This window comes from Panthera leo, chromosome B4 (assembly GCF_018350215.1).
Source record: "Panthera leo isolate Ple1 chromosome B4, P.leo_Ple1_pat1.1, whole genome shotgun sequence".
In the NCBI taxonomy this organism is placed as follows: Eukaryota; Metazoa; Chordata; class Mammalia; order Carnivora; family Felidae; genus Panthera; species Panthera leo.
In genome coordinates, this window is record NC_056685.1 from 40,476,630 (window position 1) to 40,491,207 (window position 14,578).

Below are 14,578 nucleotides of genomic sequence, written 5' to 3' on the forward strand. Positions count from 1 at the left end.
AGGGCTGTAAACTACCTGCAACTTCATTCCTTGTACTAGCCCCCTGCTTCCTATCTGGCAAGTGGTAAGAACAACCCTACCTCTTCTTCCTTCTGGAGGAGAATCATGAGGGTAAATAAAATATAATGCATTGTATTTAGTCCCTCAGAACACAGCTCCTAAAGCCACAATTTAGTCTGATTCTGGAGGTGCTCCCAGTTTCATTGTCCCATAATGTGTCTACACAGATTGCTGATTTTTCAGACCACATTTATAATTTGCAGTACAGAAAACATGATCACTGCTGTCCCAATTCAGTTTTTAATTCTTCTTGCAGTAGCCGGCCCCTAAGGCTCCTGTGTGTTGTGGGGCACTCTATTCTTGCCAGTTAAGACTGGTCAGACCCTAGAAAAAAGGGAGCAATGGTTGTGCAGGGAGAATTGTGGGTAAAATTCTGGTTTAGGGCCATTATCATCATCATCATCATCATCCCTTTAATGTTATCTGGAGATGATGATGACAAAAAAGCAGACAAGTGCATATATCCTGTGCTTGTCTTCACAACAGCAATGAGGCTAATGCTCTTGATGCTGGTTTGGAAGTGCGTGGTTTGATGATGGAAGGGAGGACCCAAGTGCGAATCCCAAAGTGGGAGAGTTTCCTCAGTCTGTCTGCCTCTACCTGCCTTGCTGGTACTGAGGAGGAGCGGAGCTGCGAGGCACCCTTGGGAGAGGATGATGCGGTGGTATCCAGGTGTGTCCACTGGGAACGCTAAGTTTTGGAAACCCATCAGTCTCCATCTCCTCCCACAGGCCATGAAAGGGGATGGAAACAACCTGCAAGAGAGTGCTGCTGGGGCGCCCAGGTGGCTCAGTCGGTTGAGCGTCCGACTTTGGCTCAGGTCATGATCTTGTGGTTCATGAGTTCAGGCCCTGCGTCGGGCTCTACACGGATAATCTCAGAGCCTGGAGCCTGCTTCAGATTCTGTGTCTCCCTCTCTCTCTCTGCCCTCCCTTGCTCATGCTCTGTCTCTCTTGCTCTTGAAAATAAAATAAAAAAAATTTTTAAAGTAAAGTAAGAGAGTGCTGCTTAGAGGTCATTTTGATAAAACCAGCACCCAATATGTTTTGTGTATCAGCAGGGGGTTTTGACTGCAAAGAACAGAAGCCACTCAAGCTAGCTAAAATGAAAGCAGGTTTATGGGAAAGGCAGGGAATCTCTCAGAAATGAAACGCAGGAGATGAAAGCAGGCACAGTGGTCATACAGTGTTTCTCTCCATTTGTCCCATGAGCCCCCGTCTCTGCTTCTCTCTGCCCATCAGTTCCAGCTCCTCATTGCCCACAGGCTGCCTCTGGGAGGAAGTTTTGCTTTCTCATAAATTTTGATTGCACGTGTCTTTATTGAGTCTGGCTGCAGCTCAACATGGCTCTGTAGGTCCAGGGTTCATCCCTGTCTAATCTGACTTATTCAGTGTTTGTTTTCCATAGATTAACTTCTCAGAAAGAAAACTGATGGGCTCAGCTCAGCCTATGAATTGGGTCCTCTGTCCAATTAGTAAAGGGGTTTTCTTGCTCCTTTCTGGGATCCCCCCGCCCCTACCTCCCACCCTGATTGCTCCTGGCAATGCCCAGCCCCTCTGCGCCCCTTACCGACCGGCAGTTGTCCTCACAGGGCTTCTGGGAGCACTGGGCCACGCGCAGACCCATCACAGCATCTTCCATGTCGGTGCAGGTGCACACATCACAGCCCTCCTCCCAGAACTGGCCCACAGGGTAGATGGTGCCTCGGTGGACACACACCTGCAGACACAAGGCTTCTGTGAGCAAGCTCGTTCCATTCGTTCAAACAAGAGGTTAGTAAGCACCTGCTATATATTGGAAGGTGCCGTAGGTGCTAAAAACAGCAATATATAAAGCCAACATGGTCTCTGCCCACCTGGAGGGATGTTTATCAAGTACGTTTCCTCTTCCCTTCCCTGCCCACCAGTCTTAGAGAGCCATGGCTGGCATACCCTGGGAGGGGCCCCTGATGGGTCCTTCTTGGACCACAGGCTCAGAAATAACTCACTGGCTGCCTTAATCCAGTTTTATCACTGCCTTAACTGCATTTCATTCCCTCCCATGTTGCGCAGAAAACTGTTCCCTAATCCTCAGACCTAGTAAAGTCGTTGGACTTAGCACCCATCCGCACATAGTCCTCTGTTCCCATCAGGAGTGGACTGGAGGTGAGTGGAGGCTATGAATGGGTATTCCCTTGAGGCCCGCACATAACAAGGAGGCACAGAGAATGGGAATACGTTTGAGAGACGAGGGATCCTGCTCGGAAGAACTATAGGCTACAGAAGGGATGTGGGAAATGAAATTACAAAGGTAGATTGGTATCAGAATATGTAAAGCCTGGGATGTACATGCTACACAGTACTCAGACTTTACTCTGTAGGAATGAGGCACTAAGGAATCATGACATTTAATGACAGTTTTGACATTAATCCCAAGTCTTCCCTTTGAAGCCATGAACAGGTCTCCACCCTCATTCATACATAACCGTACAAGTATTTATAAGCCCTTGTCCTTTAGCTACTCTGTCTTCCAGCTTGTGTATAATGAACTTACGGAATGGAACCCCTGATTCTTCTATCAAGAAGCCTGCTGGAAAATGTTACCACCCAAAAATTCACTTCCAGGAATCTATCTCAAAAGATGCAATGCCCAAAATACAAAATGACAGGTGCTCAAGGCTATTTGTTACAGCATTATTAGTAAATATGTTACTCTGCCATGGTATTTCGTATAACAAAATAGCAAACCAAAAAGGAAGTAAATGCAGGGGCGCCTGGGTGGCTTGGTCAGTTAAGCGTCTGACTTCGGCTCAGGTCATGATCTCAAGGTCTGTGAGTTCAAGCCCCGCATCAGGCTCTGTGCTGACCGCTCAGAGCCTGGAGCCTGTTTCAGATTCTGTGTCTCCCTCTCTCTCTGACCCTCCCCCATTCATGCTCTGTCTCTCTCTGTCTCAAAAATAAATAAATGTTAAAAAAAAAAAAAGGAAGTAAATGCAACCCCTAAAAATGGAAAACACGCTGAAATATCTGATTAACTAGATATTTCCACTAGAGCAGTGGGAAAATCACACAAGGGAAATAATTATTTCAAATAACTTTAAAACCCAGTATTCTGACCATATATCCCTGATAGGCTATATTCCTATGATAAAGAACGTGTTAGCAATAATATTGGCATTGTTATTTTTGAGATTATTATAGGCATATTGTAACAGAAAGCAAATAAGTAATTATGTTAATTATGCTAGGAAACCACAACTTAGAAGTGGTACAAGTATAAATCGAAGAAGTTAAGTAAAACCTTAGAATAGAATTGGAATCCAAAATATCATAATGAATGCATGAGTTTCATCCTCTTTAAAAATACATTTCCATGCTCTATTCACCAAAAAGTATGGAGGCAATGACACCCTGCAAGCAGTAAGCATCCAGGGAAAGATAATTGAGGCCTCTCTTTGGCATTCATTCTGGGACTCGCCCTTAATAATCCAGCCACTGCTACTATGCCCAGGTCTCCCTGTGACAATTCTGGCTCATGATAGCTCATCTTGGTGGATCTGTCCCCATAATACTGCCATTTGCATTTAATAGCTGTACCATCCCTTGACACTTTATTGTATTCCGTTTCTGGACTGTTGTCTTCCATATGCTAGCAAGATCATAAGAGATCATAAGAGAGTCTTACATTTCTCCCATAACACCTAACAAAGCACCAGCTTTGATAGAACATAGTTGTTGCTCGGTAAATATTGGATGGATGGATGGATGGATGGATGGATGGATGGATGAAGGATGGATGGATGGATGGGTGGATGGAAGGATGGATGGAAGGATGGATGGATGGATGGATGGAAGGAAGGAAGGAAGGAAGGAAGGAAGGAAGGATAGATGGAAGGATAGATTGATGGATGGAGGGAAGGAGGGAGGGAGTGAAGGGAGGAAAGGAGGGAGGAAGGAAGGAAAGACTGGTAGACGGATGGTCACATAAATGAATTGATAGCAATTAACAAATAAGTAAACTATACCTAGTCCCTAAATAATTCATGCAATCATATTATTTCCTTAGCTAACCTATAAAATAAGCTCTTTAAAGATAGGGTCCATGTCCTATACCTTGCTTGTAACCTTAGCACCTCGTCATGCTGAGAACATTCTAGGTTCTCTATAAATATCTCCCAAACTAATTAAATGTCTGTTTAGACTGTGATGCAATGCTGGCAGTTCCCCCTCTATTAAAGTGCTCAGTTTGGGCAGGAAAGGAGGCTCAGGTAGGCAAACGTTTCCTAAGGAACAAGTGTTTGGCCATCTTCCCAGCCAGAACTCAGTGGCCCCTACCTTGTCAGGGAAGCAGGTTGTCGTGGTGCAGCCACAGTCATTGGTGACAGTGGAGGCCAGGTACCCCAGTGGGCAGCTCACCGTGGAATTGACGCAGCTGCAAGCACACTCATACTCATCACAGCACTGGGTCTTCCGAAGGGTCGGCGTCCGGTGTGGGGGGCAAGAGGGCGGGGACTCCCTTCTGCACTCGTCCTTCCTGCAGGCTGAGTGATGGGCACAAGGTGAGGCTCCAGTCCCACACGGGGCAGTACACTCAGCCAGGGGTCCTAAGTATTTGAGCTATCATAGAAGATCCCGGGGAACTCCAGATTAATCAGAAACTAAATCCCAGCCCAGGGACTATAAGATGTTCAATCATACCAAAAAGCAGTTAGTCTGCAGAAAAAATAGGAACATTAATCAAAAGGAGAAATGTGAAGCTAGGAATTCTAATGGAGGAGAAGTAGAGGCTGCTTGGTCTCCACTCCATAAAGAAGTAGGGTCCTTCCAGCTTTTGATTCTCAGAGACAGCAGACATTGAGTCTCCAAGACCCAGACAGGCGTGGGCACACCATGCACTGGTAAGCATTCTTTTTTTTTTTTAATGTTTATTTATTCATTTTTGAGAGGGGGGCAGAGAGAGAGGGAGAGAGAATCCCAAGAAGGTTCCATGCTATCAGCACAGAGCCCAACGCAGGCCTTGATCTCATGAACCATGAGATCATGACCCTAGCCAAAATCGAGAGTTGGGACGCTTAACCGACTGAGCCACCTGGGCACCCCAACATTCTTATGTGCTGGTAGCTTATGTGACCCATTCCCCACCTCCGTACCTAGAACAGTACCCTACAGTTTCGGGTCCTCCAACAATGTTGAACAAAAAAATGCTAGCAATCCTGTCAAATCCACAGTGTCATTTTATAAATCCCAATCCCATCCCTGTGTCCTCTGCGTCTCTCCAACTTCCTTCAAATAGGATGAGGTCTCCTCCCTCCCTCCAGGCCTTACATCTAGGAGCTCAAGTGAGATTCTAAAACACTTTAGAAACCCACTTTATGGGTATTCTCACAGACTAAATATGGAATTCTGTTCCTTAACATGCCTTGGTTTAGTCCAACTCTGTGGATAAACATACGAGAGGGGATGAATGAATTTGTTTGGGAAGAAGATCCAGTGGTAAGGACAAACCAAGGGACGTTCCCACCCCTCAGGGGTGTCTGGGAGAATGGGAGTGAGTAAAGATTGAATCTGGAGGCCTCTCCATCTGCCCAACTGTCTTCATGCAGCCCAAGAGGGAGGTGCCTGTTGCTGTGCCCACATCCGGTTCACCTGCAAGCAGCACACGGCTGGGGAGATTCAATCCTGGTGTGACCTTAACCCCTCCACTCCAAATGTACCTGAAGCCCAGACTCAATGAACTGGAGTACAGGACGCCTTCCCCTGGCCAGGGGAGAGTGGCCGCACCACCCCCTCGTCATCTGCAGAGGCTTTACCACATGTGAAGTTGGGTCTGCACTCGCCGGGATTGGTCAGGGTCATCTGGAGGCCACCTTCACAGGGAGGCACCAGTGGCACATCACAGCTCGACAGGTCACACACTGAGGCCAGGAAAGAGAGATGCCCACTCAGAAGTCAGCAAGGTCACTCACTATTGTGAGTGGCACCTGACATTTCTATTCCTACAGACTTCTACTGCTTTGGGTGCAGGAGGAGGATGAGGACGAGGAGGAGGAGGAGGAGGAGGAGAAGGAGAAGGAGGAAGAGGACTTCCTTCGAGGAGGTATAGGTGGCGATAGAGAAGGGGGGGAAGAGATAGACAGACGGATAGACAGACAGATCTAGAGTCATATTATAAGCTCCTGTTGATTCCTCTTGTCACTGCTGGGACTTCCAGATCTCAGCCAAGCCCTCTCAAGCCCTCTGGGCCTTGTCTGGTCTTCTGCAAGGTGGGAAGTCTACCATCCAGGGTCAGTCTCAAGATATCATGAAATAGCAAAGGCAAAGTGTCTGGCACATCATAGAAGCTTAATAACATCCATAAAATGAGGGGCTTGAACTAAATGAGGCCCCAGTTCTCTCTCCTGTTAACATTCTAAGACCTATTTTACGACACAAAGTTTTCTCAAGACACGTCTCCCTCCACGTAGGACTTCTATTTCTGCCTGATAAATTTCATCAGCATAAATAAATGTCTCAGATTATTTCATTCTTTTTTAGATCCCTGGGCTGTCTCTTGTTCTGTTTGCTCTCCCTCAAAGATCTGCACCACTGCACATTTGACACGCCTGTACTTTATGTCTTCATCCATACAATTAATAAACACATTGGACAGGACAGCGGCGGGGCACTGGAGATTTCCTGTCATGTTAACCATAATTCCATCAGCTCTGGATTCGTTTCATTACACTATTTATTCAGCCCATTACTCACCATGCAGTTTGCAAGCCTATAATGAAACCCTTTGACGAATAACTTGCTGAAATCAAGGTGCCCTGTGGGTGGCCTTCTGTGTCTAGTATCCTCAGAATGTTATTAAAAGGCAAATGGGTTACTTTGGCATGGCTTTTTCTTCAGTAAATCTCTGCACCACCCCCGCCAGTGATGACTCCATTCTTTTTTTTAATGCTTTCAAACTTCACATTTAATAATTCACTGCAGAATTTTCCCGGGAAGCTACCTTCCAGAGGTTACTTTTGCCATTTTTTGGAAAATCTAATCACCCCTCATCCACCTCCTTTCAAGTACCCGGTGCCTGAGCGCACGTGCGCCTTTCGGCACCTGCTGGGCGGGTCCCCTGGGGCCGGGCACATACCACACTCATACTCCGGGCAGCACTGCTCTGCACTCTGGCGGAGGCGGGCCACTTCACAGGGTCCGCATGTGGGAGCTGAGGGAGAATGTCACAGAGGTCAGAGAAACCAATAATGTTGCAGCCTGCAGCCTGCAGCCTGCAGCCTGCAGCCTGCAAAAAGTCACAGACTCCCGTCCCCTGAAAACCAGCACAGGCCCTGCATGGGAGACCCACCAGGAATCAGGCTGAGGGGCCTCGGAAAATTGAGTCCCCCCAGGGTGTCCTGGTGGCCCCCTCAAATGTGCCTTCCAGGAGACTCTGCATCTGAAGGCCAAGGTGGGGACAGGGGGGCAGTGTTAACCTCTGAGCATATCTACTCCAGGTACAGAAAAGGGGACCCTGAGCCCAGTGAGGTAAAGAAGTGTGGGGCAGGGTGAGGAAATGGACATTTGTATCTGGCCCACCAGGTTTGCAGACAGGTGGCTATGGCCCAAGGGAGTCCTTCCTCCAAGAGCAGCTGGGAGTGGGGAGCTCACCTCTGGCGGTGGGGCAGGGCTGCGTCGTACAGTTGACCTTTCGCCCACTGAGGCACATGCAGATCTGGCAGGGCTGGTGGGATGGGACCCAGGTTTCCAGGAACTGAAGGAAAACACGGTTCAGGGAGGGCCCAGGACACTGGGGGCACAAGGCCTCGGAGGCCATAGAAGTCGGTCCCCCCACCTCTGGCTCAGTCACCCCTCAGAGGGCAGTGCCTGAGCCCGGCCTCCGCACAGTTGAACACACACAGGCTGAAAGGCAGTATGAGGCTCTGGGAGAGGCGGTCCCTGCCACCACACAAACTCCGGGGATGACGAATGACAGACTGCAGAAAACCCTCCAGTGCGGCCATCTCCGGCGGCTGCGCTAAAACTAAGCAAGGTGAGAATATGAGGATTCCCGTGCCACGCGGCTGGCCATTTCCCCAGAGTTGGGGTGTAGCTTGAGAAACAGACTCCATTTACTTGTGAAATTGGCAAGACATGGATGGGGCAGGAAGAGCAGAGGGGAGGGCAGCAAGACTCTGAGACTCGTCACGCCGTTAGGACTGGGAGCGGCTGAGACCAGAGGGCAGTCTCTCAGATGAGGGTTCCCGCAGCCCGTGAAGCAGCTTTCCCAGAGTTGGCAGGCGGCCCCACTGCAGGAGGGCCGTGAGGTCAGGGAGACCTGAACTCCTACGTGGGCCTCGCTCCCTGGGCTGGTTTCCCGCCCACGAAAGGGAGGGCACTCAGGCCTCCTCACGGGACGGCTATGGCAGGGCAGACTGTGACCAGCACGGACAGGGACCGGACCACAGAGCCGGGAGCAGGCATCCCTCTACACTCAGCCAGTGAGTCACATTCAGAGTTAAAATGAAATTCACCTTAAATTACCTGCCCCTGAATTAACACACTCTTATCCAGTAGCTCAAAGACTTCTAACAAATTCCCAGGTCAAGAAGGTTTTATTTATTCCATCTGCTTCCATGGCCAGCAATCAGTCAGCCGAGAAGAAGGGAGATCAGAGGTCTTCAAGGAAAACACCCTTCCCCCAAGCTGCCGGTCCTCCTCCAGGAGTAACCCTCTTACCTGTGACCCTTAACACCTTCCCTTCACTCAGTAAGTAATAACAGCCAACATCTAAAGAGCATATGCTATATACCATGGTTTTATGTACTTTATATAAATGACTTATTTTTTTATTTTTTAATGTTTTTATTTATTTTGTTAAGTTTATTTATTTTGAAAGAGACAGGAACAGCGTGAGTGGGGAGGGGCGGTGGGGGGGGGGTGGGGAGGAGAGAGAGAAAATCCCAAGCAGGCTTCACGCTGTCAGTGCAGAGCCTGATGCGGGGCTAGAACTCACGAACTGTGAGATGATGACCTGAGCCGAAACCAAGAGTCAGACAATCGACTGAGTCACCCAGGCGCTCCTATAAATGCCTCATTTAATCCTCACTGCAGCCCTCTAGTGAGGATATTTTTACCATCCCCACTTGTCAAAGGAGAAAGCTGGCACCTGCTTAGGATCACACCATCACAGCTGCAGAGCTTGGATTTGAACCCAGAACCCATCTTTTTAACACCATGCTCTACTGCCTCCCACCAAGAACTAGCATTAAATAGGTTCAAGATATCTTTCTAAGAACTTAACATTTATTCACTTTATATTCCTTACAATACCCCTATCAGGTAAGTACTGGCATTATCTACACTTACAAACGATGAAATGGAGACACAGACAAGGAACTTGACCAGGTGCTACATCCCAGGATTTGAACCTGGCATTCTGGCCCCAGACACCACATACTTTCTATACTAACTACAGCTGCCTCTCTCTTTGATAATCACAGTGCCTGCCATGGGCAGGTCACACTGCCAGGGGGCGCTGCAGGAGTGGTGGGGACCAAATACACACACGCTCCCAGCCTCAAATGGCTGACACTCAAATTGAGGAAATAAGACTCACCGATGAAAAGTTGAATGAGATAAAAGAACTGTGATACATTCACAGCATGGCACGTGACTCAGCCATGGAAACAAACTATGGAAACATGCAACATGGATGGATCTCCAAGGTATCATGCTGAGTGAAAGAAGACAGGCAAAAAAGGAGCACCCCTTGCATGATTCCATTTATGGAAAATTCCAGAAAATGTAAACGAATCTATAGTGACAGAAAGCAGAGCAGTGGCTGCCTGGGGGTGGGAGATGGGGGTTGGGGATGTATTAAAAAGAGGCATAAGGAAACTTTTGGGGCTGATGGCAATGTTGATTATCTCGATTGTGGTGATGGGTGTGTGCATATGTCAAAACTCATCAAATTGTACACTTTACATAGGTACTGTTGACTGCATGTAAACTATACCTCAATAAAGCTGCTTTTAAAAATGAGAAATAGAAGAGCCACAGCAGTGCAAAAGAAATGTTCACAGACGCTGGGGTGCTCCAGGAAGGCCCCACAAAGATGCACCTGTGCTGAGTGGGAAGGACCCGGGCAGAGAAAAGGAAAAGGGATTCCAGGTGGGAACAGAAGACAGAACGTCCTTGCAGTCACCAGACAACCGTAGAGGCCTTCACTGTCGGCTCCAGGGGGCTGTGTTTAACTTGGAGGATAACTGCAGCCCTGAAGCTCTGTGAGCAGGACCCTGCCTCAAAGAGAAGAGTGTCAAATATGGACAGCCCTGGTGAGAGTGAGCAGGATGGAAAAGGGAGGGACTAGCACAGGAAACCAGGGCTCTCCTAGGGGCTGGGAAGGTCCCAGGAGGCACAGGGTGCTGGCCTCAGAGGCCTGGGAATGGAAGGAGGAGGGGGACCTCTCACATCTCCCTAGGCCTCTCTCTCTGTTCTGCCTCTTTCCTGCTTTTTGCACTGATGGGGATGCAAAGAAAATGGCAAATCAAGGGATCTAAGTTTACACATTTAAATGGCACAGGTGATGAAAGAAGAAAGGAGAAGATCATATTTTTTATATGTCTTGGGGTTTTTCTCCTTATTTTTTTTAATTTTTTAATAGTTTTTTTTTTAAGGTTATTTATTTTTTTAGAGAGAGAGACAGAGTGCAAGCAGGAGAAGGGCAGAGAAAGAGAGAGGGAGACACAGAATCCGAAGCAGTCTCCAGGCTCCGAGCTGTCAGCACAGAGCCTGATGTGGGGCTCAAACTCACAAACCACAAAATCATCACCTGAGCCAAAGTCAGACACCTAACCAACTGAGCCACCCAGGCGCCCCTCCTCTTTTTAAATGTGAACTTTAGATATCTAAAGTCAAGAATAAATAATACAACTTTCCCATGATCCTGAGAGTGGACAACACCACAATAGATGACCAAAAATCAGGGGTTAAACCTCCTTTTCCAGAGATTTTCATTTCCCCAGGAAGCTTTAATGAGGCGTGCTGGAGGCAGGGGACAGAGTCTATGGCTCCTGAAAAAGATCTTTCTGGCTAATGCTTAACTAAAAGCACCAGCAGCCCCCACAGCTGCCCAACCTGTCCGGTTATGCAGCAAACACGGCACCAGGGGGCACTCTTGCACCAGAACAGGCCAACTCCAGCCAGTCCTGTCTCACCGACAGGGTTCCAGGGTGGGGCGTGACTATTTCCAGGAGAGAACAGGCATGTGAGCCAGCTGGTAAGAGAAAACTCAAGTCTTCAAAGCCCCAGGTCAGAGAAGGGACACAGCAAGTCACCGTGCACCATCCACCACAGCCAAGGACCTGAGAGGAGATGCAGGTAAAATGTAATCACTGGGCTGCCACAGAACAGCCGAGACCAGGGGGGAAACGCAGGCTCCAGGAGCTCCGTCCAGGGCGATGGAGGCAGTCCTTGCTGCCCCGCACAGCCCCCAACCACAGAGGGACAGCTGGTGCTAGGCCCTGGATCCCCTCTGAGCCGGCCACAAAGGCTCACGTGTTTACACTGCGTTTTGTAAAATAAACAAGAGCTATGGAAACTGGTAAATATTTTGCCCTTCCGAAGTTACCACCAGAGATTTATACCCTGGATTATTTCCCTGAAGAAAAGTTGTCTAGGCTTTATTTTTCTGTTAAAGAAATTTCATTTCGTGGAAATGTCCTTCATGTTAGATTTTTATTCTTTCCCTGCTTTGCATGGAAAAATGGAAATTGCAAAAGGAGCCTGATAGGATATTTGTTTTCATCCATTTAAACTATATTTTCTGAAATAAACTGAAACTGGCTTTGTTCCCTTCATAGTTTTTGATTAACTAATTTTAATGTCCCTTGGTTCTGAAATATATTTGAGAGACTGTTTCTGTGTCTAAAATATTGCACTATTTGGAAGCATTCTTCACACAACTCAAATGCATATTCCAAGGTGTTGGGCAGAAGGTGAGGGGACCAGTGAGGAGAAATAGAGTCAGAGGGGGTGGGTGGAGACACTAAGATAAAGTTCACAAACTTCTAGCTCTCCACACCCTACAGCATAAGGACAGTCACAGAGCCAGAACTGCTTTGCAAACTTGAGCTTCCTTCTCATCACAGAATGCCAAAGAAGAGGGTAGGGCCCATTTCTGCCTCCCTCTGAGAGTACCTTACCACTAACAGCAAATCTGGCCTGAAACTACCACCGGGTGCTGGCACCACACATAAATGGCTCGTAACCTTCAAACCCAGCAGGAGGGCATCCAGGAGCCGTGCAGATCAGGGACAGCAAGGTAAGGTTTTATTTACTTGTTTTGGAGAGTAAGATGATACAGGTAGTTACTTCAGTCGGCAAGGTCAAATACAGCAATACAGGATGAGTGGTCCATCTTCACCCTCCTAACTCATCTACTTCACGATGAGAACAAATGGGGTCCACTCAGATAAAGCCCAGTGAGAAAACAGAGCAGATGAGAGCCATCCAGTAATAGCTGGATGATCGCCCACGCATACTTGAAAACATAATTAGCTCGAAGTGTAGCTCGCAGTTCCAAGGGGATCAATGGCAGGGCTAGAACATTATGGGATGACCTAGTGTGGTGGATAGGAATCCCAGCATAAGCTCCTCATGCCATCTGAGCCTCAGTGTCCTCACCTATTCAATGGTACGTGTAATAATGACCCTATGGGGTTTGGGGGAGAATCAAGGGAAATGGTCCATTTCCTGTCTTACAATGTCAGGGAGAGAATAGTGTAGTTATTGAAATTATTGTTTTCGTCATTCTCTAGATTGGTCAGCTAGTTCTACCATGACTTCTCTGAGCTGTGATTAAATCTAGTAAGTCACCTCAGCTGGTTCACTCAGTGATAAAAGTCCTCCCTGGTAACGATGGAGATGTTAGATCTTGGGTGTAGTCCCTGATCAGAGAATACACTCTCCTTTGCTGGAAGCCAGATCTGTTCTCCCTGTACCATGCTCTGTAGTGTCACTATCAGAGATGAAGGACAGGACCACCGCACACATTCACATGTGCACAGACAGACACTACCCAGATACTACAAATGTACATTTTGTCACCTTTGAAGACATGACCACCATCTCAGGCCAAGATGGGGGAGACTCTGGTAAATATTCTTTCAAAATGGACTCGATAAATTCTAAGGGGCTAAAAGAATTAATTACTCAATTAATTACTCAATTACTCAATTCCCAAGCAAATAAGCCCAAAGAAGACCTAGCAAAAATGCGTTTTCATACATCGGAAAGAGCACGCTCTTTGGAGCCAGAGTTTTAAATACTGAGTCTAATTCTCACCTCCATCATTTACAAGCCGTGTCCATGGGCAAAGTAAGCTCTTTAAGCCTTGGTTTTCTCTTAAAATGTTTGTTAAGTCTTTATAAGATGATGTAAGACATCCCAGTGTGTTCTGTGGAACCCTGATCCAAGAGGATGCCATACACACACAGACACACATTCGCTCACTTGGCCACACACACAAGTTCCATGGTCAGATAAGTTTGAGAAGCAAAATCCCTCCTAACCACTGGCACTATACATTAGTGCATGAAAAGCTCTACTGAGTCCTACAATAAAGAAACCTATTTAGCTAGTGCTCTTTAAGCTCTCTTGACCACAGGTAACTGTTAATACCCTGCAAAACACACCTTGAAATAATGCTGAGATAATGAATATAGAGTGCTTAGTACAATGCAAGGTATACAATATATCTTCATAATAGCAGACATCACCATGTAAAATATTCTCTCCCCATCCCCTTCTGGGTTCCTATAGCTTTCCCCTTACGTGAATATAATGACGATAACAGTAGGAGTACTTGTAGTAATATGTTGTTAATACTCTGGGGGGTTTTCACACAGCTGCTATATGACAGACCCAGGATTTGAACCGAGATGTATCTGGCTCCAAAGCCATTATGCCAAACTGCTTCCCTATCCTTCAATGATCCCCTTAAGAGTTGACCCTTGCTGCCACAGTTTGGGGGGTGGTGTGGACAATCACTGGTGAACACTTCACCCTACTGACCCGAGACAGAAGCAGCCCCACAGGAGGTAAAAGGCCAGGGCTCCTACCTGGTGCCGGACTCCATCCTCACTGACACACTGGGTACAGGCCTCCTCAGGGACACAGCTACCTTCCAGCAGGACTTGATGTGGGGGGCAGAAGCAGCCTTCTGAGGGATGGTCCCCACAGGAGCTCGTATTGCCCTCACAGAGCCGGGGGCAGCCACGCTCACAGTGGTTGTACACCAGGGATGGTGGGCATGACATAGCTACAAACAGAGAATGAGGTCACACTCAGCCCACACCAGCAGGGAAACAGAGGCACAGCTGATTCAAAGAGGTTGATGATCTGACAAATGTGCTGGGGCGGAAATGACTATTTCCACCCATTTTTATTCTCTCCGTTTTCCATAGAAATAGACCTTTAAGCTAGACACACGACCACAGCATAAAGACTACATTCCCCGACCTCCCTTGCAGCTTAACGTAGTCATGTCACTAAGTCCTGATTTT

The 14,578-nt window shown here is 47.5% G+C and overlaps 1 protein-coding gene across 1 annotated transcript in view; it reads right to left on the bottom strand.

Annotated features, from left to right (window-relative positions):
- Positions 1-14,578, bottom strand: part of VWF (von Willebrand factor) — a 137,783-nt gene that overhangs the window by 16,240 nt on the left and 106,965 nt on the right. The window contains exons 38-43 of the mRNA XM_042945594.1: positions 14,135-14,334; positions 7,683-7,785; positions 7,168-7,242; positions 5,849-5,953; positions 4,374-4,579; positions 1,630-1,779 (exon numbers count right to left, since the gene is read on the bottom strand). Coding sequence (XP_042801528.1) covers positions 1,630-1,779; positions 4,374-4,579; positions 5,849-5,953; positions 7,168-7,242; positions 7,683-7,785; positions 14,135-14,334 — 839 coding nt within the window. The remainder of the gene's footprint in view (positions 1-1,629; positions 1,780-4,373; positions 4,580-5,848; positions 5,954-7,167; positions 7,243-7,682; positions 7,786-14,134; positions 14,335-14,578) is intronic.